The sequence below is a fragment of the Somniosus microcephalus genome, chromosome 1 (assembly GCF_052327205.1).
Source record: "Somniosus microcephalus isolate GS21.2 chromosome 1, FLI_Smic_1.0, whole genome shotgun sequence".
Lineage (NCBI taxonomy): Eukaryota > Metazoa > Chordata > Chondrichthyes > Squaliformes > Somniosidae > Somniosus > Somniosus microcephalus.
The window spans coordinates 212,740,861-212,765,619 of record NC_140987.1 but is presented as its reverse complement, the minus strand read 5'-3'; the positions used below and the strand labels follow the sequence as shown (position 1 = coordinate 212,765,619).

The following is a 24,759-nucleotide window of genomic DNA, read 5'->3' as shown; positions in this document are numbered from 1 at the left end:
TAAGATGGAGAGTGAAATAGTTGACTCAGAGACTAGGGTCCTGAATTTAAATAAAGCAGACTACGATGGTATAAGGTGCGAGTTGGGTAGGATTGATTGGGGAATGTCACTCAAAGGGTTGACGGTGGATGGGCAATGGCAAACATTCAAAGATCGCATGGATGAACTACAGAATTTGTTCATCCCAGTTTGGCATAAAAATAAAACAAAAAATGTGACTCAACCGTGGCTAACAAGGGAAATTAGGGATAGCATAAGATCCAAGGAGAGGACATATAAATTGGCCAGAAAAAGCAGTAAACCTGAGGATTGGGAGCAGTTTAGGATTCAGCAAAGGAGGACAAAGGGATTAATTAAGAGGGGGAAAATAGAGTGTGAGAGTAAGCTTGCAGGGAACATAAAAACTGACTGTAAAAGCTTTTATAGATATGTGAAGAGAAAAAGATTGGTGAAGTCAAGCGTAGGTCCCTTGCAGTCAGAATCAGGGGAATTTATAATGGGGAACAAAGAAATGGCAGACCAATTAAAGACATACTTTGGTTCTGTCTTCACAAAGGAGGACACAAATAACCTCCCAAAGATGTCGGGGAACATAGGGTCTAATGAAAGGGAGGAAGTGATAGAAATCAGTATTTGTAGGGAAATGGTGTTAGGGAAATTGATGGGATTGAGGGCCAATAAATCCCCAGGGCCTGATAATCTACATCCTAGGGTACTTAAGGAAGTGGCCCTAGAAATAGTAGATGCATTGCTGGTCATCTTCCAAAATTTGATAGACTCTGGAACAGTACCCATGGATTAGCGGGTAGCTAATGTGAAGCCACTGTTCAAAAAGGGTGGTAGAGAGAAAACGGGGAATTACAGACTGGTAAGCCTGACATCGGTAGTGGGGAAAATGCTAGAGTCCATTATAAAGGATGTAATAGCAGAGCACTTGGAAAAAAGTGACCGGATCGGACAAAGTCAACATGACTTTACAAAAGGTAACTCGTGCTTGACTAATCTACTGGAATTTTTTGAGGATGTAACTGGTAAAATAGATAAGGGAGAACCAGTGGATGTGGTGTGTTTGGATTTTCAAAAGGCTTTCGATAAGGTCCCGCATAAGAGATTAGCGTGTAAAATTAAGGCACATGGGATTGGGGGCAAGGTATTGACTTGGATAGAGAACTGGTTGGCAGACAGAAAGCAAAGAGTTGGAATAAACGGCTCTTTTTCCGAGTGGCAGGCAGTGACTAGTGGGGTACCGCAAGGATCGGTCCTTGGACCCCAGCTATTCACAATATATATTAATGATCTGGACGAGGGAACTAGATGTAATATCTCCAAGTTTGCAGACAACACAAAGCTGGGTGGGCGTGTGTGCTGTGAGGAGGATGCCGAGAAACTCCAGTATGATTTGGACAGGTTGGGTGATTGGGCAGAAGCATGGCAGATGCAATATAACGTGGATAAATGCGAGGTTATCCACTTTGGTGTCAAAAACAGGAAGGCAGATTATTATCTGAATGGCAATAGATTGGGAGAAGGGGAAGTGCAACGAGACCTGGGTGTCCTTGTGCACCAGTCGCTGAAAGTAAGCATGCAGGTGCAGCAGGCGGTTAAGAAGGCAAATGGTATGTTGGCCTTCGTAGCGAGAGGGTTTGAGTACAGGAACAAGGATGTCTTGCTGCAGTTGTACAGGGCCTTGGTGAGGCCACATCTTGAGTACTGTGTGCAGTTTTAGTCGCCTTATCTGAGGAAGGATGTTCTTGCCATGGAAGGAGTGCAGCGAAGATTCACCAGGCTGATACCTGGGATGGCAGGAATGACGTATGAGGAGAGATTGGGTCAATTGGGCTTGTACTCGCTGGAGTTTAGAAGAATGAGAGGGGATCTCATCGAAACTTATAAAATTCTAACAGGACTAGACAGACTAGATGCAGGAAAGTTGTTCCCGATGGTCGGGGAGTCCAGAACCAGGGGTCACAGTCTAAGGATAAGGGGTAAGCCATTTAGGACAGAGATGAGGAGGAATTTCTTCACCCAGAGAGTGGTGAACCTGTGGAATTCTCTACCACAGAAGGCAGTAGAGGCCAATTCATTAAATATATTCAAGAAGGAGTTGGATATATTTCTTAAGGCTAAAGGGATCAAGGGATATGGAGAGAAGGCAGGAACAGGGTACTGAATTTGGATGATCAGCCATGATCTCATTGAATGGCGGAGCAGGCTCGAGGGGCCGAATGGCCTGCTCCTGCTCCTATCTTCTATGTTTCTATGTTAGTCACAAGCGTAGTCACTTGGGTATTCTGTTGTGTTTATTTTTGAAAAGTCATCCGTGACTTTATGTGATAAAAAAACTTGATGGCAAACTGTTGAAGTTGTGGGCTGTGTCATTTCGCAAATGGGACTTCCACATTGAGGGCTTAGGGCAACTTGCAATTGTCAGTATGGTGGGCAGAGTGATCGGAATCCGTAGGTTCTTGGCCATTGTCGATGCTCTGGTAAGAAGGTGTGAGGCAAAAGTGTTGATTGGGCAGGCTAAGCAAATCTGGCCAAGATGAATGTGTCCCTTGCATCCCGGGCAACAATGTGCTCGCGTGCTGATGCCGCTGGTTGATGCCCCTCCACAAGCTGTTCGTTGTCGCTCTCCTCCTTCTCCTCCTCCTCCTCCTCTGAGGAGTAGGAGGCTATATGATGAGCCACTTGTACCTCAGGCATCTGCAAGCCACGATGCTGTGCCATGTTGTGAAGTGCACAGCAGACCACGACGATCCTGGAGACCCTTGCTGCTGAGTACTGCATATCTATCTAGGCATCTGAATCGCATCTTCAGCAAGCTGATGGTTTGCTCGATTATGGATCTGGTGGAAATGTGGCTGGAGTTGTAGCGCTCCTCAGCTTCGTTGGATGGCCTCCTCAATGGCGCCATTAGCCACGTCTTCAGGGGATAGCCCTTGTCTCCAAGTAGTCATCTGAAAAGTTGGTCTGGTGGACTGAAGAGTGGAGGCACACTAGATTGGTGCAGGATGAAGGAGTCATGGCAACTTCCAGAGTACTTGGCGCAAACATGCAAAATTTCCTTCTTGTGGTCACACACCAGCTGCACGTTGAGGGAGTGGAAACCCTAGCGGTTGACAAAAATACCTGGATTGTGATGGGGTGACTTAAGGGCCACATGTGTGCAATCAATGATGCCCTGCACCCTTGGAAAACCTGCCAGATTAGCAAATCCAACCGCACACGTGATTATACTTGCTTGATCTTTGGAGAGGTTGATGTAATTTTGCGCGATGGCAATAAGGGCATCGGTTACCTGCGTGATGCAAGTGTGTGCGGCCGCCTGGGAGATGCCGCTGATGTCTGCTGATGGTCCCTGGAATGAGCCTGAAGCAAAAGATTTGAGTGCAGTGGTGACTTTGACGGCTACTGGTAAGGGGTGTCCACCTGCTCCTCTGCGTTCCAGGTCTTGCTGCAGCATTGCGCAGATGTCACCCACTACCTCTCACAAAAGTCTGAGCCTCCTTTGGCACTGCTGCTCACTCATGTTGAGGTAGCTGATCCTCTGTCTGTAAACTCTGTTTTGGGGGTATCTCCTGCGGCGGCGTGCTTCCATGCGTTGGCATCTTCTAGCCTGTGTAGCTTCAGGTGGGTGAGCAGCGCTCCTGCAGTTGGCGCTGCTGTTGTTCTGGTTGCTGCTGCTGCCGCGGCTGGTCTTCATCCGAATCTGATGTCCAGGAGGAAACAAAATAAATGGTTCCCATGCTTCTGGTATATATCTTAGTTGAGGAAGCGCTCAGTTAAAGTGGGGAGAGGGGTTTCCCAGGAGGTCACACTGGAGATGGATCTCAGCCTCAAAACTTCCACAATGAGTAGGCCTGCTAACAGTTCTCCCAGACCTGAGAAAACAAAGTTCTGCTACCTGCAAATGATCAGTGTTGAAAAGTCCTTTTTAATGGTGGAGCTGCAGCTGTTAGTAAGCCATCCACTTGTGAGGCCGCCAGGATTAACTGGGGTGTTCCAGAGGAGATGTACAGCACGGGAGAAATGTGTTAAAGTTAGAAAGGCCTCTCAAAATGGCATTATAGAGGCAATTAAGTGCTTGTTAAGGGCCTTAAGGGCCTATCCCGCCTCTCGAAACGGGGTCCAAAAGGCAGCTTTTGGGAAAATTGATCGGAGGTGGGACCTGAGCCGCCCGCCATTTTTCGCGATTTTAACACCTCACACACCTCCAAACCCGCCTCCTCGGGCCTGGCAAAATCCAGCCCTAAGTGTTTCTAGATGGTTAAGAGTTAATATTACATTCTTGTAGCTTTACACAAAGCCACAACATTCTTTTCGGCAGTATTTATGACATCCTGGTTGCTGATTAGAAGCAGTAGTGTTAATCAGGCACCGCCAATCCATTTCCTTTCTAACAAAAAACCTGTGAGGTTCTTCAAAAGAACAAAATGACAGCAGGTTGTAGTTTAACTGAAAACAGAACAGCTTAGGAAATCACATTTCAACGAGGCATTTCAGACAGACTATGAATCTTCAAGATGTAAGTAAGTATTCTCTGGTTCTTACAGAGATTGGAGCTATTAAGATTATGCATATCATACTGTTTCCATGGATACCAAATAATTTTGTTCCTTCAGTCGCCATTAAAAGTGTGTGAAACAGCTGCTCTGATTAAATTTAATAACTTTGTTTCCTTTTCCAGCTGACTTATTTGACATTTTGTTACCTATGCTGAATATTTACCAAGAGTTTGTCAGGAACCACCAGTACAGTCTGCAGGTATTAGCAAACTGTAAACAAAACAGAGATTTCGACAAGCTGCTGAAACAGTATGAATCAAACCCAGCATGTGAGGGGCGGATGTTGGAGACCTTTCTTACGTATCCCATGTTTCAGGTAAAATACGACTGCAGATGAACATTCAGTGTAACCTATCAGTTACACAGGCATAGCCATGTAGGATGTCAGGTATGAGGCTCCACAGGGCTCAGTACTAGAATCTCACGCCATTCCTGTGTAACTAAAATTTGGCTGACTTAATGACATGTAAATCTTTTGATTGACGGATTTCCTGTGTTGATGATGATGATGCCTCATTAGAATATTGCCTATTCTGATGCAGTAAGTAAAGGCTGAAGAAATGTTGTTTTTGTTTCCATTGGGTAAATTATTCTTAATTTTATTATTATTACTCTAGAAACCCAACTTCCTAATGTTCTGACATTGGCCTCAAAATACTCTGTACGAAGATTAGTGTATGCACACTTAACACATAGCTATCAAATTCCTTTCCTCACTATTTTACCAGAGGCATAACCCACTATACAATAAATGGGTTAATGTGTCTGTTAAATTAATACAAAGGAATCTAATGTGAAAATATCAAGCATTTGTATGCAAATCTTTGGATACAGTAAGGGTAATTTTCACCTTCACAACTTGGTGGTATTCTAGCGATGTTTAGATCTCCCATCTGTTCTAGAACACATCCAATTTTCATCCCATTGATTCCAAAATTGAGCGGGTTCTACAAAGGACGGGCGATCCGCTCTGCCAGATTACCAACCAGGCGGTGAAGGTGAAAATTGCCCCCAGTAATTTCATGACCAATATCTTTCACAAGGAATTATAACCAGAGCATCTGATGTATTTCTTCTCTTATTTTCTGAGCGTTTGACTGCTATACAATTCAGTGAATACCACACACACAGTGGCCTGGATTCTGCAGTGTGTGGTTACATTACTGTCCTGTTTTTCTGTGGGGTTACTTGGCCATTGTGCACTTGACACCCATACTGACAGCAATGCTTTAGAACCACCCCCCCCATGGGGGCACAATATCTCGGTCGGAGAAGTTTGGCGGAGATGCTCACTCATGCCCAACTTTGTTTTTAACTTTAGTGTTGCTAAGGCAAACATAAAAAGAATGGCCCATATCACTGATTATCAAATCTTTTTTCTTATTTTACATGGCTGGAGTTGTGTTTTCAATGGACAGAACTCCAAAGAAATGGGCCCTAAAATTCCTGTAACCGGTCAACGAACAGCGCCTGCCATTAGTTAGACATGCCCTTGCCTGTTTAATCGCCATGATATTCTGCATGGCAAGTTGCTGGAACTGTGAGAGGGAAATGTCACAGTGCCCTCTACAGGGCATCTGGGAGCTGTGTGACTAGGGAAAGTAACTGTGTATCTCCTCAACCAATCAGATTGAAGTACAGTGCAAGGTCTGAACATGGACGTAATGGGTGTAATTTAGAGCGGGTGAATTCAATGTCAAATCAATTACAGAAAGAGAAACAAAGAGGGAAAGAAAGATTGGATTAAGAGAGAAAAAAGAAACAGAAAGAAAAAGTAAAAAAAAAAAAAATTTTACGTTTTAAATAAATCTCCAACAATTAAAATCTGAAGGAATGAGACTCTACGCTTGTTAATTTTCAGTACCAGAGAAGTTGACTGGCAGTAATTAACACTTATCACATTGTTAAAATGTTACTTAAACATAACATGACTTGACTTAACTTTCTGTGGCGAGTTTACTTTGTATCTATAGTGCAAGTACAGGAACTTCATGCCACTCAATGCATTTGAATGAGGAGCCAGACAGTGAGCTGCCGTTTTTGCAAAGCTAATGGCAGACTGGCGCATCTCCTACTTCTCGATTTCCGCGTTTAATCGCGCATCTGCCCTCTCTTGGAAGTTGCTGTGGCATTTGTGCTTAAATAATGGAGGGCATTAGTAGCCTCACTGTTATTTTGGCAGTAATATTTGGGCCATGGTTTTATAGCTGTCACTAAAAACAATATTTTACATTTTTATTTTCATCCCACTATTTACTTCTGGGCTGAATGTACTTTCCTCCTATTGAAGTTGGTTATTATCACGTCAGGAGCGAGCATGCCTGAGTATCTCTGAAGAAAATTCTAAATCTGAACATTACAAACTAACGGCATTTAAAACATTTATAGCAGTGCTAACCATCAGTATTACAGCAAGTGATTTGTTATTATTCAGATCAAGTCAGAAACCAGTATTTACACTGCCTCTCGGATTTACGATACTCAGGCAACAAATTGTGTTGCATGCAACACGTGTAGAAATTTATGGGATTTGTCACAGAATGCCCTGCCACGATAAATCATTGGTGCTAAGTCCATGATGCCTGCCCACAGCAGAATCTATCCGTGCGTGTTTTTAAGAATGATGTTATATTTTCTTTTTCACCAACTTTATGTCTTTTCCTCTTGTACAATTCTAGATCCCACGCTATATAATAACACTGCACGAGCTCCTGGCACACACACCACATGAGCACGTGGAAAGAAAAAGCCTGGAATTTGCAAAATCGAAATTGGAAAATCTTTCGAGGTAAGTCGGTATTTGCATGTTTTAAAAGCTGCATTTGGTAGACACACACCATCCTTTTTTCCAGAATAAACACTTCACAAAATTTGCCCAGCTAATTTGATTTGTGTGCACTGGGGGTAGGACTGGTGCCTAACTAGCAATCCGGCTCACAGTGGGTCAAATTCAATTTTGGTGGAGGCGCGAAACAAGTGATGTCGGATCGGCTGCCTGTTATACACCACTGCACAGTTTTTCTTTCTGTTGAATTTAATGGAAAGGAAAAGCCGGCGGGTTACATAATGGGCGGTCGATCCACTACCGCCCATTTTGCGTCCCTGTTGAAGGTGAATTTTAAAAAGTAAGGAATATAGGAAAAATAGGACCTCAAAGGTAGTAATCTCAGGATTGCTACCAGTGCCACGTGCTAGCCAGGGTAGAAATAGAAGGATATTTCAGATGAATACGTGGCTAGAGGAATGGCACAAGGGGGAGGGATTCAAATTCCTGGGACATTGAAACCGGTTCTGGGGGAGCTGGGACCAGTACAAACTGGATGGTTTGCACCTGGGCGGGATAGGGACCGATGTCCTAGGGGGAGTGTTAGCTAGTGCTGTTGGGGAGGGTTTAAAATAAAATGACAGGGGGTTGGGAACCTGTGCAGCGAGACAGAGGAAAGGGAAGCAAAGATAGAAACAAAAGACAGGAAGGAGAAACGCAAAAGTAGAAGGCAGAGAAATCAAGGGTGTAAATCAAACAGGGCTACAGTAAATAGTAATTCTAAAAGGACTAAGAGTGTTAAAAAAACAAGCCTGAAGGCTTTGTGTCTTAATGCGAGGAGCATTTGTAATAAGGTGGACGAATTAGCTGCGCAAATAGATGTAAACAGATATGATGTAATTGGAATTATGGAGACATGGCTCCAGGGTGACCAAGGCTGGGAATTCAACATCCAGGGGTATTCAATATTCAGGAAGGACAGGCTTAAAGGAAAAGGAGGTGGGGTAGCATTGCTGGTTAAAGAGGAGATTAACACAGTAGTAAGGAAGGCTATTCGCTCTGATGATGTGGAATCTGTATGGGTAAAGCTGAGAAATACCAAGGGGCAGAAAACGTTAATGGGAATTGTATACAGACCCCCAAACAGTAATGCAGAGGTTGGGGATGGCATTAAACAGGAAATTAGAGACGCGTGCAATAAGGGCGCAGCAGTTATCATGGGTGACTTTAATCTACATATAGGTTGGGCTAACCAAATTAGTAACAATACTGTGGAGGAGGAATTCCTAGACTGTATAAGGGATGGTTTCCTGGAACAATATGTCGAGGAACCAATTAGAGATCAGGCCATCTTAGACTGGGTATTATGTAAGCAGAAAGGATTAATTAGCAATGTTGTTGTGCAAGGCCCCTTGGGGAAGAGCGATCATAATATGATAGAATTCTTCATTAAGATGGAGAGTGAAGTAGTTGACTCAGAGACTGGGGTCCTGAATTTAAATGAAGGAAACTACGATGGTATGAGGCGCGAGTTGGCTAGGATGGATTGGGGAACGTTACTTAAAGGGTTGACGGTGGATAGGCAATGGCAAACATTAAAAGATCGCATGGATGAACTACAGAATTTGTTCATCCCTGTTTGGCATAAAAATAAAACAAAAAAGGTGACTCAACCGTGGCTAACAAGGGAAATTAGGGATAGCATAAGATCCAAGGAAAGGACATATAAATTGGTCAGAAAAAGCAGCAAACCTGAGGATTGGGAACAGTTTAGGATTCAGCAAAGGAGGACAAAGGGATTAATTAAGAGGGGGAAAATAGAATATGAGAGTAAGCTTGCCAGGTACATAAAAACTGACTGTAAAAGCTTCTATAGATATGTGAAGAGAAAAAGATTGGTGAAGTCAAGCGTAGGTTCCTTGCAGTCAGAATCAGGGGAATTTATAATGGGGAACAAAGAAATGGTTGACCAATTAAATACACACTTTGTTTCTGTCTTCACGAAGGAGGACACAAATAACCTTCCAGAGATGTTGGGGAACATAGGGTCTAATGAGAGGGAGGAATTGAATGAAATCAGTATTTGTAGGGAAATGGTGTTAGGGAAATTGACGGCATTGAAGGCCGATAAATCCCCAGGGCCTGATAATCTACATCCTAGGGTACTTAAGGAAGTGGCCCTAGAAATAGTAGATGCATTGCTGGTCATCTTCCAAAATTCTATAGACTCTGGAATAGTTCCCATGGATTGGAGGGTAGCTAATGTAACCCCACTATTTAGAAAAGGTGGTAGAGAGAAAACAGGGAATTATAGACAGGTAAGCCTGACATCAGTACTGGGGAAAATGCTAGAGTCCATTAAAAAAGATGTAATAGCAGAGCACTTGGAAAACATTGACAGGATCGGACAAAGTCAACATGGATTTACAAAAGGTAAATCATACTTGACTAATCTACTGGAATTTTTTGAGGATGTAACTGGTAGAATAGATAAGGGAGAACCAGTGGATGTGGTGTATTTGGACTTTCAGAAGGCTTTCGATAAGGTCCCGCATAAGAGATTGGCGTGCAAAGTTAAAGCACCTGGGATTGGGGGTAAGGTACTGACTTGGATAGAGAACTGGTTGGCAGACAGGAAGCAAAGAGTTGGAATAAATGGGTCTTTTTCCGAGTGGCAGGCCGTGACTAGTGGGGTACTGCAGGGATCGGTGCTAGGACCCCAGCTATTCACAATATATATTAATGATCTAGATGAGGGAACTAGATGTAATATCTCCAGGTTGCAGACGACACAAAGCTGGGTGTGCATGTGTGCTGTGAGGAGGATGCAGAGAAACTCCAGTATGATTTGGACAGGTTGGGTGATTGGGCAGATGCATGGCAAATGCAGTATAATGTGGATAAATGCAAGGTTATCCACTTTGGTGGCAAAAACAGGAAGGCAGATTATTATCTGAATGGCAATAGATTGGGAAAAGGGGAAGTGCAACGAGACCTGGGCGTCCTTGTGCACCAGTCGCTGAAGGTAAGCATGCAGGTGCAGCAGGCGGTTAAGAAGGCAAATGGTATGTTGGCCTTCATAGCGAGAGGATTCGAGTACAGGAGCAAGGATGTCTTGCTGCAGTTGTACAGGGCCTTGGTGAGACCACACCTTGAGTATTGTGTGCAGTTTTGGTCGTCTTATCTGAGGACGAATGTTCTTGCCATGGAGGGAGTGCAGCGAAGATTCACCAAACTGATACGTAGGATGGCAGGAATGACATATGAAGAGAGACTGGGTCGATTAGGCTTATATTCGCTACAGTTTAGAAGAATGAGAGGGGATCTCATTGAAACTTATAAAATTCTAACAGGACTAGACAGACTAGATGCAGGAAGGATGTTCCTGATGGCGGGGTGTCCAGAACCAGGGGTCACAGTCTAAGGATAAGGGGTAAGCCATTTAGGTCTGAGATGAGGAGGAATTTCTTCATCCAGAGAGTGGTGAACCTGTGGAATTCTCTACCACACAAAGCAGTTGAGGCCAACTTATTAAATATAAAGGAGTTAGATATATTTCTTAAGGCTAAAGGGATCAAGGGATATGGGGAGAAAGCAGGGACAGGGTACTGAATTTGGATGATCAGCCATGATCTCATTAAATGGCGGAACAGGCTCGAGAGGCCGAATGGCCTACTCCTGCTCCTATCTCCTATGTTTCCTATGTTTACCCCCACTGTATCCCCACAGCCATTCCTGATGAAACCGTTGGTACTCATTAATTATTCCAGTGCGCTCATTTATTATTCCAGTGTGCTTGTTAATTATTCTGAAGTGCGAGGTCCCAGAAGTAGGGCGAGAGCTCGCACACTGCGAGCTGAGATTACCTACACTGGGAGAGGCAGTTAAAAGGCTGCAGCAGCAAAGTGTAAATTGCTTATTTTTTCTTCTCCCTCCCTCCCGTCATAGTGACAGTCCAGTGACAGAGTAACCTTCAGAATTAGAAGTAGAAACCCTGCTGGCCCTGCCGTTTCCAGGATTTTATGCCAGAAGTGACGGGGAACATAAAATATGACTGCCCAATATTGGGTGGGAGCATTGTAATAATGCACAAATGAGGGAAATACGACATTTGCTGTATTTCCCTCATTTGTGCCATAGCAACACTGGGTGCAAGCGATTGATTGCATAGTCTTTGAAGCCAGATTGAAAAATATTTGAAATGCTTTATCAGATTGATAGTGGCAGTCCCAGCGCTGTCAGCAACACTATGCTGCGGCAGACCTGCAGAACATTCTCTGGCTCCATGTCAAGCAAAAGGCCAGGGAGCCTGCCAAAATGACGCAATTATCCAAGATCAAAAAATTGGCCGGTGTTTGTGGAAAGTGGAGTTGTCACCACACAAAAGATGTGCCCCAATTCTGCTCAAGCAGAAAATCTAGCCTTTAATGTCTGTGGACAGAAACAAATGGGATGTTTTTTAAATGCAGAAATGGATGTAAGTGGATGTTAAATCTGTTATGCTCCAGACAGAACCATGGAAAGTCACCGTGACTCACTGGGATGTATGTGCAGCATAGGGGAGAACTTCTAAAGAATAAATGTTGCTCCTATCAACAATTACTGTCCACAAAATAATAAGTGCAGGAACAATCTTTACAATTGCATAAATGGTGCACAAAGATAGTGACAGCAGTTTTACCTAACTAGAAGAGTGGTAAGGTTGCAAACACAGTGAACTCAGGTACTTTGGATTATAAAGATGCTGAATGTTCAGCATCTTCCAATGACTTTAATTCACTTGTTTACATTTTATAATGAAGAGTAGAATTTTCTAAGGATCTGAATTGTGTCATAAACAGCCAATGGAGGGCTGAACTTTAAAGGATGAATGCATCATGAAACGCAACAAATCTTGCAGGGATATACAGGATCACTTACACACAAGTTGTATATTCAAGGATTGAAAGCCGTTTTAGTTGAGGGGGTTCCCTGTAGGAGCTGGCAAAGCAATGTACGTGCCATCTATTGCACTCTGGCCCTTTGGAAAGCCAGAAAACGCATAAAACTATGGGCCGTAATTTGCGGCCCCCAGGGGTGTGTACGAGGTGTGTGTACACGCCCATAAGGGTCGTGCAAGTTCCGGGTTTAGGCATGCGAAGCACATGCGTGAAATCCTGGAATTTGCAATCTGTCAAGAATTTGATCCAATGCATCCCCGGGAAAAGGGCAACCCGGGCGGAGAGTTGCGCTATTAGCCCCCAACTTCTGCCCAGCGAATGCCTGTGAAATTCTTACACCTTGTAAAAGCAGGCTTTTACCAGCGTAAGAGTTTAAAAAAACATAAAAATACATTTTTTTGAATCATTTATACATTAAAAAAAACCTGTGAAATAAGGTAAGTTTATTTTTAGCCCCTCTAAAACATTTAATTTCATTTTTCAAAAAAACAAATATTTGTTTTAAATATTTAATTAAATGCCATTTTAATTCATTTTAAATATGTAATTTTTTAAATTTATTTGATGTGTAGATGTATTTTTTTGGGGTATTCCCATTCATGTTTATGGGGTTTCCGTACGTATTGAATCCCCATAAGCATGAATGGGGATTCCCTTCTTTTATTGGTTGGGCCGGCCCATGTGATCCCAGGGGTGCTTGCGAACTGCTTGCGCCCTGGGATAGGTGGGCCTCTTCCCGCGGGTACCCGGAGAGGCCCAGGACCACGAGTCTCCGTACTTCCCGGACCACCAGGTAAGCGGGCATTTTATTTGCGGATTGGAGGCATTTCCCTGCGGGAAGCCTCCGACTGCAAATTCAGGGCCAATGTCATTGCTGCTTTACTGTGATGCCAAACTGGATGAATTCCTCAGCTCTCTTGAAAAGTGTGTCATTCACCCGATGAATATATATATATGCATAAGGCACCCTGGCTGATATTACATAGATCTCCCAAGGCTTCCGGAAATGACCCAGTGCCATAAAAGTTGAGTGCAGTCATTGCCTTCATAGTCAGAGACAGAGCAGTATGGCCAGGTGACCATGGCCCCCATGCAGTAGTTGGTACAGTACCCCTATTGGTTCTTTGATGACGTGCACTCTTCTAATGCATATCTCTTCAATGCTCCTAGGAAGGCCTCACTGTGGGTGAGGGAGCGATCAAAATCTCCTGGTGGCCTCTCACTCCCACAGGCAGCCAGAAGCATGTCCAAGGCTCAGTGCAAAATTTTAAAAAATCACTCCAAAAGCCATTTCCAGCTGCAGTAATCAGTACTCAAACTTTCAGCAGTCTTCAGGCTCAAAAACACCTCACTTCTGCCAGTCTCAGTTAAGCTTCATATTTCTCACTCTAATTTATCCCGAATGCATTGTGAGCATAAATCCAGGACATTCAAGGCTTCAGTGCCACTGGTCCTGATTTATATATATTTGAATTAGATACATGGGGACTCAACCGGTAGATTGCAGGAAGGGCGAAATTGCGCGAAGAAATTCAGGGAGAGGGGGTCAATTTGGGGGTCAGGAAACCAGTTTGCTGGCCAGGAACCGAGTTGCCCCCAATTTAACTGCTGAAAACAGCATGGAATGCCAGGGCCACGGTATTGAAGGAAATTTAACCGCATGGACAGAGAGAGATTGCTGGGATAGAAATACATATTTTTGAGATGGCAGCATGCGGGTAGTGGTGCCCAGGGATCAGTGCTGGGCTCTTTTCCATTTATAGAAATAACTCAGAGATAGACACAAGAAGAATTCAATCAAAATTTGCCGATGATATTAAATTAGGTGGCAGGACTGTGAGGAAGAATGAGGGAGGTTACAGGGAGACATAAATAGGTTAGTAGTGGGCAGAGAGTGGCCGATTAAAATCAGCACCTAAATCTTCCTGCCTGGAGTAACTGCTTTGTATGAAGAATATGTTCCTGCAGCAAACCAGATGTATGTGCGAGGACATTGAAAGGCATGATTGACATTGACTCTGCTCAACTGGGAGCAAGCAGTCCTCCATAATCTTTTAAAATCTCAGGATCCATAGCACCGAGAACAAAGATACAGGCCTAGTGATGACCTATAGCACAGTATGGCGTACTTATGGTATCCCAACCAAGTGGCTGTTCTTTATGTCTCGACCTAAACAGCCAGTTCCAGCAGTCTCTTCAACCTTTGGAGGGCATCACAGCTGAGCTTAATTATCTGCACACTAGATGCGCACAAAGATACTGTATGCACCAGAGGCCACGGGACAAATATCCTTGCGGGGAGGTTTGCTAGCACTGTTCAGGGGGGTTTAAACTAAAATGGCAGGGGGTTGGGAACCTGAGCAGGGAGACAGAGGAAAGGAAAACAGGGACAAAAGCAAAAGATAGGAAGGAGAAAAACAAAAGTGGCAGTCAGAGAAATCAACGGTTTAAATCAAACGTGGCCACAGTAAATAATAATCCTAATAGGTCTAAGAGCGTTAAAAAAACAAGCCTGAAGGCTTTGTGTCTTAATGCGAGGAGCATTTGTAATAAGGTGGATGAATTGGCTGCACAAATAGAGGTAAACGAATATGATTTGGTTGGGATTACGGAAACGTGGCTCAAGGATGGCCAAGACTGGGAACTCAACATCCAGGGGTATTCGATATTCAGGAAAGATAGGCAAAAAGGAAAGGGAGGTGGGGTAGCATTACTGGTTAAAGAAGGGATTAATACAATTGTAATGAAGGATATTAGCTCTGATGATGTGGAATCTGTATGGGTAGAATTGAGAAATACTAAGGGGAAAAAAACATTAGTGGGAGTGGTATATAGACCTCCAAACAGTAAGGCGGAGGTTGGGGATGGCATTAAAAGGGAAATTAAAGAAGCGTGCAATAAGGGCACAGCAGTCATCATGGGTGACTTTAATCTACATATAGATTGGGCCAACCAAATTAGTAACAATACTGTGGAGGAGGAATTCCTGGAGTGTTTACAGGATGGTTTCCTGGACCAATATGTCAAGGAACCAACCAGAGATCAGGCCATCTTAGACTGGGTATTATGTAATGAGAAAGGATTAATTAGCAATCTTGTTGTACGAGGCCCCTTGGGTCGGAGCGATCATAATATGATCGAATTCTTCATTAAGATGGAGAATGAAGTAGTTGACTCAGAGACAAGGGTCCTCAATTTAAATAAAGGAAACTACGATGGTCTGAGGAGCAAGTTGGGTAGGATTGATTGGGGAATGGCACTCAAAGGGTTGACGGTGGATAAGCAATGGCAAACATTCAAAGACTGAATGGATGAGCTACAGAATTTGTTCATCCCAGTTTGGCATAAAAATAAAACAAAAAAGGTGACTCAACCATGGCTAACAAGGGAAATTAGGGATAGCATAAGATCCAAGGAGAGGACACATAAATTGGCCAGAAAAAGCAATAATCCTGAGGATTGGGAGCAGTTTAGGAGTCAACAAAGGAGGACAAAGGGATTAATTAAGAAAGGGAAAATAGAATGAGAGTAAGCTATCAGGGAACATAAAAACTGACTGTAAAAGCTTTTATAGATATGTGAAGAGAAAAAGATTGGTGAAGTCAAGCGTAGGTCCCTTGCAGTCAGAATCAGGGGAATTTATAATGGGAAACAAGGAAATGGCTGACCAACTAAATACATACTTTGGTTCTGTCTTCACAAAGGAGGACACAAATAACCTCCCAGAGATGCCGGGGAACATAGAGTCTGATGAAAGGGAGGAACTGAAAGAAATCAGTATTTGTAGGGAAATGGTTTTAGGAAAATTGATGGGACTGAAGGCCGATAAATCCCCAGGGCCTGATGGTCTACATCCCAGGGTACTTAAGGAAGTGGCCCTAGAGATAGTAGATGCATTGCTGGTCATCTTCCAGAACTCGATAGACTCTGGAACAGTACCCATGGATTGGAGGGTAGCTAATGTTACCCCACTATTCAAAAAAGGTGGTAGAGAAAAAGCGGGGAATTATAGACCGGTAAGCCTGACATCGGTAGTGGGGAAAATGCTTGAGTCTATTATAAAAGATGTAATAACAGAGCACTTGGAAAGCAGTGACAGGATCGGACAAAGTCAACATGGATTTACAAAAGGTAAATCATGCTTGACTAATCTACTGGAATTTTTTGAGGATGTAACTGGTAAAATAGATAAGGGAGAACCAGTGGATGTGGTGTATTTGGACTTTCAGAAGGCTTTCGATAAGGTCCCACATAAGAGATTAGCGTGCAAAATTAAGGCACATGGGATTGGGGGCAAGGTATTGACTTGGATAGAGAACTGGTTGGCGGACAGAAAGCAAAGAGTTGGAATAAACGGGTCGTTTTCCGAGTGGCAGGCAGTGACTAGTGGGGTACCGCAAGGATCGGTCCTAGGACCCCAGCTGTTCACAATATATATTAATGATCTGGACGAGAGAATTGGATGTAATATCTCCAAATTTGCAGACGACACAAAGCTGAGTGGGAGGGTAAGCTGTGAGGAGGATGTCGTGAAACTCCAGTACGATTTGGACAGGTTGGGTGATTGGGCAGAAACATGGCAAATGCACTATAATGTGGATAAATGTGAAGTTATCCACTTTGGTGTCAAAAACAGGAAGGCAGATTATTATTTGAATGGCAATAGATTGGGAGAAGGGGAAGTGCAAAGAGACCTGGGTGTTATTGTGCACCAGTCGCTGAAGGTAAGCATGCAGGTGCAGCAGGCGGTTAAGAAGGCAAATGGTATGTTGGCCTTCGTAGCAAGAGGGTTCGAGTACAGGAACAAGGATGTCTTGCTACAGTTGTACAGGGCCTTGGTGAGGCCGCACCTTGAGTATTGTGTGCAGTTTTGGTCGCCTTACCTGAGGAAGGACGTTCTTGCCATGGAGGGAGTGCAGCGAAGATTCACCAGGCTGATACCTGGGATGGCAGGAATAACGTATGAGGAGAGATTGTGTCGATTGGGCTTATACTCACTGGAGTTTAGAAGATTGAGAGGGGATCTCATCGAAACCTATAAAATTCTGTCAGGCCTGGACAGACTAGATGCAGGAAGGATGTTTCTGATGGCCGGGGAGTCCAGAACCAGGGGTCATAGTCTAAGGATAAGGGGTAAGCCATTTAGGACTGAAATTAGGAGGAATTTCTTCACCCAGAGAGTGGTGAACCTGTGGAATTCTCTACCACAGAGGGCGGTGGAGGCCAGTTCATTAAATATATTCAAGAAAGAGTTGGATATATTTCTTGAGGCTAAAGGGATCAAGGGATATGGGGAGAAAGCAGGGACAGGGTACTGAATTTGGATGATCAGCCATGATCTCTTTGAATGGCGGAGCAGACTTGAAGGGCCGAATGGCCTACTCCTGCTCCTATCTTCTATGTTTCTATGACCCACAATTCTGACTTGCTAACAGGAGCAGACCAGTTTAATTATTTTCTTAAGTTAGCTTTGGAGACCAGAGAACTTATTTAATTTCCTATTCATTGCTTCTCTCAGATAAAATACAATGGGAGCAGACTGTTGCAGACATGCACAAAAATCAACTTTAGTATTTTATAATTATGATATGGTGCCATTTCTTTGTAATATAAATGGGAATGGCAGAAGGGATAAATAAGTTGAAATAAATGTCACTCCCTTTATGGGGGCATTGGGTGAGCATCAAATCAAATGTACAAAAGTGCGTTGAGTTCAGATGCACCAATCAAAAGAGAAAATGCATCTAAGTGTTACTCCGAGTTTCTCAGCATGTGCACAGTGCCATTTGCCATAACCATGTTTGTTCACCACTGTTGCATTGGCAACCATTTCTCTAAAGCAGTAGCTTCACCAACAAAGGTAGCCTTTGAAATATGTATAAAGATCTGGTGGTCTGGTGTGAAAGGGTACAGAATCGGTATTTCCTGGTGGTCTACTTTCATCATTGGGTTTTGTCTTCGGGTTTAAGAGTACCTGAATTTTGTGCTCTCCACAACTCAAACTCAAAAAAAGGCTGGATTCTCATTCTGAACAGGGCATCAAATGAAAGCAAAAGCTTCTGTATATTAGCCAGCTGTATATTTGTCAGTTTATTAGCCAGCCATTGGAAGGTTATGCTCTCTAAATTGCTGTGTAAGTAGTTCACTAGTTGTGCAGAATGCCTCAGCATCACCTTATCAAGGAAAACAAATATTCACATCTGTAATTCTCACATCTGTAAATGGCACTGCGCTACTCGCAAACTGTGGTGTGGAGATGCCGGAGTTGGACTGGGATGGACAAATACATTTGACTACTCTCAAACTAATAATAAACTTTCTTTAAGTGGAAGTTCAATTATAGTAAATTTATGTTGGAATAAGCAATTATCCAGATGAGAATATAGAATAGGTTTTAAATACTCTTAAATACTCTTCACCACCTATCAATTGATTTCCAGAAAAAAAAATTTGGATTTATTTGGAATAACTACTCAAACGACAATGTCCGCATTCTAATCCCCCACAGCCTACAAGAACGGGGTCGTGCAATTTGCGGCAGCATGCACCTCACTCGCTTCCTGTCGACTTTGCGCTGCACGCTATTTTAAAAGGCGTGTTCTGGGCAGTGTGTTAGGCTCTCGCCTCTTAGGCAAGGCCTTTATTGAAATCCAAAAGGTGGGGTATGATGATGTCATTAAGACTCTGACATTTGGCACCTGTTGCTGAGTTCAGCAGGAACACCGAACACCAAGGAGTTGCAGGCCTAGAAGAGAACCGGATAGGTAGGGATTTAAATATTTATATGGTTCCCTTGTGGGCCAGGAGTAGCAGAGGGTGCTCCTCCCGGCCCCACAAGGAAACCTTGGGCCTCCCCTGCCTGGCTTCCCGTCATCCCCCGCCCCCACTCCATCCCTTCCCCCACCACGATCACAACTGGAGCACCCCACCCCCACCAATCCACTTACCTGACTGCCGGAGACCATTCCCCTGGGTCTGTGGTGGTGACCCCCGGACTATATTAATGAGGCGCCGGGATTTTAAATGGCTCTGGCCTCATGTTGGCCCCACTCTCACCTCTCGCCCCAGGTTAAAATTGTGGCTATGTGTCTTAGTAGACAGCAACTCATTCTCAGGGCAGAGGACTCCTTGTACATCACTGTAACCACCATATCCAAGAGTCACTTCAGGATCTGATACTCTGCATCAACTCCTCATCAAGTGTCCAGAACAGGAAGAAGAAGAATGAACAGCACGTACAATGACTGCTTTTTGAGGTAAAGACTTATGTACAGTCAAACACAGGCCTCATGGGGGCCCCAGAGTTCACAACATCAATTCCAATATTACTTAAAATCCATCCTTTATAAATAATTTAACATAGTGTCAAAAAATGATTTTAAAACATGCTAAAATGTATCTAAAGTCATTTTATTTACAACTCTTCACACCGTCAGAGAAAAGCATGAAACATCAGCCGTAAGATTGATCCTGATAGCAATGAGTGATAAACATGTTTGTGTCTTGGATTATAGCCTCTTAATTATTTACACAATTGGTCGTAACCACATGTATCATTTCCATTATAACAACAGAAAATGCTGGAAAAACTCAGCAGGTCAGGCAACATCCGTGGAGAGAAATTTGAGTTGACGTTTCGGGTCGAACCCTTCTTCAAAACTGGAAAGAAAAGAAAATAGATCGAAGGCAGGGCTGCGGTCGGACAAACTAATTAAAAGAAACAAAAGAAGTAAAAGAGACAATAAAAGGCATTCGAAGCTAGACAAGATGGTAATAGGCTGAGATTAGGTGTAAAGTGTACTGGCTGGGCAAGGGATAGCTGCCAGGTGTGAGAGAGAAACAAAAGGAAAGGGGGGTGGGGGGAAAGGAGTGGAAAAATTACAAGAAAAAATGTAATAGGGGCCGAGGTTATGATCTGAAATTGTTGAACTCGATATTGAGTCCGGAAGGCTGCAGAGTGCCTAATCGGAAGATGAGGTGCTGTTCCTCGAGTTTACATTGAGCTTCCGTGGAACAATACAAGAGGCCAAGGACGGTGAGGTCCGAGTGTGAATGGAGTGGTGAATTAAAATGACAGGCGACCGGAAGCTCGGGGTCACCCTTACGGACTGAACGGAGGTGTTCCGCAAAGTGGTCACCCAATCTGCGTTTGGTCTCCCCAATGTAGAGGAGACCGCATCGTGAGCAGCGAATACAGTATACTAGATTGCGAGAAGTACAAGTAAATCGCTGTTTCACCTGGAAGGGGTGTTTGGGGCCCTGGACAGTGGGAAGGGGGGAGGCATAGGGGCAGGTGTTACATCTCCTCCGCTTGCACGGGAAGGTGCCAGGCGAAGGGGAAGGGCTGTTCGGGGTGATAGAGGAGTGGACTAGGGTGTCTCGGAGGGAGCGGTCCCTACGGAATGCTGAAAGGGGAGGGGAGGGGAAGTTACATTTGGTGGTGGGATCACTTTGGAAGTAGCGGAAATGCCGGAGGATGATCCATTGAATGTGGAGGCTGGTGGGGTGAAAGGTGAGGACAAGGGGAACCCTATCATGATTCTGGGAGGGAGGGGCAGGGGTGAGGGCAGAAGTGCGGGAGATAGAACTGACACGGTCGAGGGCAGTGTCAACCACGGTAGAGGGGAATCCTCGGTTGCGGAAAAGGGAAGACATGTCTGAAGCACTGGTGTGGAAGGTGGCATCGTCGGAGCAGATACGGCGGAGACGGAGAAACTGGGAGAATGGAATAGAGTCCTTACAGGAAGCGGGGTGGGAGGAAGTGTAGTCCAGGTAGCTGTGGGAGTCAGTGGGCTTGTAGTGAATATTGGTCGATAACCCATCCCCAAAGATGGAGACGGAGAAGTCGAGAAAGGGAAGGGAAGAGTCAGAGATGGACCATGTGAAGGTGAGGGAAGGGTGGAAATTGGAGGCAAAGTGAATGAAATTGTCAAGCTCGGGGCGAGAGCAGGAAACGGCACCGATACAGTCATCAATGTATCGGAAAAAGAGGTGAGGGAGGGGACCCGAGTAGGACTGGAACAAAGATTGTTCCACATAGCCCACGAAAAGGCAGGCATAGCTAGGACCCATGCGGGTACCCATGGCAACACCTTTGATTTGGAGGAAATGAGTGGAGTTAAAGGAGAAGTTGTTCAATGTGAGAACAAGTTCAGCCAGGCGGAGGAGGGTGGTGGTGGATGGGGACTGGTCAGGCCTCTGTTCAAGGAAGAAGCCCTTCCCCTTTGCCTGGCACCTTCCCGTGCAAGCGGAGGAGATGTAACACCTGCCCCTATACCTCCCCCCTTCCCACTGTCCAGGGCCCCAAACACCCCTTCCAGGTGAAACAGCAATTTACTTGTACTTCTCGCAATCTAGTATACTGTATTCGCTGCTCTCGATGCGGTCTCCTCTACATTGGGGAGACCAAACGCAGTTTGGGTGACCGCTTTGTGGAACACCTCCGTTCAGTCCGTAAGGGTGACCCCGAGCTTCCGGTCACCTGTCATTTTAATTCACCGCTCCATTCCCACTCGGACCTCACCGTCCTTGGCCTCTTGTATTGTTCCACGGAAGCTCAACGTAAACTCGAGGAACAGCACCTCATCTTCCGATTAGGCAGTCTGCAGCCTTCCGGACTCAATATCGAGTTCAACAATTTCAGATCATAACCTCGGCCCCATTACATTTTTTCTTGTAATTTTTCCACTCCTTTCCCCCCCACCCCTTTCCTTTTGTTTCTCTCTCACACCTGGCAGCTATCTCTTGCCCTGCCAGTACACTTCACACCTAATCTCAGCCTATTACCATCTCGTCTAGCTTCGAATACCTTTTATTGTCTCTTTTACTTCTTTTGTTTCTTTTAATTATTTTGTCCGATCGCAGCCCTGCCTTCGATCTATTTTCTTTTCTTTCCAGTTTTGAAGAAGGGTTCGACCCAAAACATCAACTCAAATTTCTCTCCACGGATGTTGCCTGACCTGCTGAGTTTTTCCAGCATTTTCTGTTGTTATTTCGGATTTCCAACATCTGCAGTATTTTGCTATAATTTCCATTACAGATTAAGCATCTGCAATTCGAAACATAAGCTGCCTGCCTTTAATAAATGATAATTGACACTCCAGTGTCATCAAACAAAAAAAGTGCCCCCTTTTTAGAGGGGCACAATGAATAGAAAACTAAATCATAAAGCAAAGGAACCTAATAACTTAAATAATAATGTTATTTGCACTATCCACTATGCCCACCAGTCGTGGAAGGCCTCAGCCGTACCGGTGGACACCATGTGCTCCTTCTCCAGGGCCACCCGGGCAGGGACAAGGTCGTGGAAGAGAGGCAGGCAGCCAGAGCAATGACCCCCATGGGCCATGATACAAGCTGTCTGTCATTATATCAACGTCAGTGGTCTAGATTTTGGATACCAGCAATGGTATTAACAATGAGGCTTCTGTTTGGAAGTTCAGAGGTGCGAAAAGGTTGTTGCTTAAGGCACACAGTTGGTTCCTATCTTGTCTCCGATCACACTAATTGTGTGATCTTTAAAAACCAGTCAAAATAGTTGGCTCTTGACTGCTTTTTGTGGACCAATTTCCTTGAATATGAAGATCCAATGATTAATTTTCCAAAGCCTATCAAAATGAAATATAAATTGTCAGTGCTTAAAGGTGAGCCACATGATGTTCTCTCTGGAAAGTTCAGCAAACAATCTATTCTTTAATTAGAAGCAGGTGGAATTTACAATGTGGTCCACTCTCTGGAGATTTTCACAACTTGCTTAGTGACTGATTGAAAGTCACATGAAGTTTTCCAGTAAAAATTCTTCCATATACTTTTCAGTTTATCGTTTAATTTTTCTAGATGAAGATATCAAAACTCTTTTTCGAAGCATAACAGGATACTTATAAGACCGTCTGGTGTCCTCTCTCAGGAAGATATAATTCAGAGAGTATGCCTTCTTTGTTTGGAACCATAATTATGTGATTATTCTTGTAGGCACCCTTTGCTTTGTTCTTCCTTACTGTTTTAAAATATTGGACATCATTTTCCAAGCCCCTGTGCCACTGGTGGGGCATTGCACACAGTGGGCAGCGATTTTTCAATATGCTGCCCGCTATGTGCGAGTCCCTGATGATGGCATTGGGCCTTGGAAAGTTCTGCCTCGTATATAACCTCTTTTTTTCATAAATACAAAGGCAAAATACTGCGGATGCTGGAAATCTGAAATATAAACAGGATAATGCTGGAAACACTCTGCAGCTCAGGCGGTATCTGTGGAGAGAGAAACAGTGTTAACGTTTTAGGCCAGTGACCCTTCATCAGAACTGGAAAATGTTACAGAGGTAACAGGTTTTGATAAAGTACAGAAGCAGGGAAAAAGGTATTTTTTCATACGTCTCCTGCTGTTTGGAGATGCAAGTCCACCACACTAAGGGAGCAGTCATTTAAAGCCCTGTTTGTTGTTCAGTCCCATAAAGTGATCTCCATGCTTCCCTGGTGATCTTTGCAATGATTAAACACAAGGGCCTAGAAATTCAGTTGGCGCCGCGCCAGGGCTTTAGCGCCGGAAAGTTAGCGCCGGCGCTAAGTCCCCCTGCGCGCGCCAAAAATTCAGTAGCGCCGCGCCCAAACGGCTGCCGGCGCTACTGAAGGGTGTTTGCGCCTGAAAACTGGCGCTACGCGCCGCATTGCGGCGCTATTCCGGCGCTGCGGCGCCCGATGCGGTGTGGCAGGCTCGGGAAGTGCAGGCCTCCTCCTTCAGTTAAGGAGGAGCTGCCTGCACCCGCCCGCTGGCCGGTAAAATCGCCACAAAAATGAGCCCGGCACCTCGGGGAAGTGCCGGGCTCGCAGCCGAGAAGCATCTGTTCCGCGGGGGGGGGGGGGTGGGGGAGTCCGGGGAGGGAGGTGCGGGCAGGCGGCCGGCGGGAAAGCGGCCGGCCGCCGCTCCACCTTTATGCGCCGGCGCAAAGTCGTGTAAGACTCTGTTGCCAGAGTCTTAGTTGCGGCTGCCACGGGCGAGGCGGCCGCAACTGAATTTCGGCGCTGGGGCCCGTCGGCATGGCAACCGGGACGCTGCGCACACCGATGACGTCATCGGTGCCGGCGCAGCGCTACCGGTCTACCGCCGATTCCAGGGCTCCAGGGAATTTTTAAACTGGCCATAACTCCGGCGCTAGGCCCTCCAGCGCCCCAAATGGGGCGCTAGGCCTACTGAATTTCTAGGCCAAGTAATCATCCATAATGGGGTACCTGAGATACAACTCGAACTGTAGACCAGCCCATCCTCCACGCATCCCCCTGATAACCTTGTTGCACTTCCTCACGCGCCCCCCACTTTGTGAACTTTGGCAGTAAAGCAAACCATTCAAGTTTTTCACACACTGGGGAGCTGTCCTTTCAGGCACTGAGGCATCCCAGAGCATGGGAAACTCTCTGTTCCAGAAACTCCAGATAACCCTGCAAGCCAGTACCCTAACAAGTAGCGTGGTCCTGGCTGAACCACAGTGCTTTGCAC

General features: G+C 44.8%; 1 protein-coding gene across 4 annotated transcripts in view; it reads left to right on the top strand.

The window, feature by feature from the left end:
• Positions 1-24,759, top strand: part of LOC147124570 (ras-specific guanine nucleotide-releasing factor 2-like) — a 361,280-nt gene that overhangs the window by 146,704 nt on the left and 189,817 nt on the right. For all 4 annotated transcript variants that reach the window (XM_085989546.1, XM_085989542.1, XM_085989537.1 and 1 more), the window contains exons 7-8: positions 4,688-4,881; positions 7,244-7,353. In XM_085989546.1, the coding sequence (XP_085845672.1) occupies positions 4,688-4,881; positions 7,244-7,353 (304 nt within the window). The remainder of the gene's footprint in view (positions 1-4,687; positions 4,882-7,243; positions 7,354-24,759) is intronic.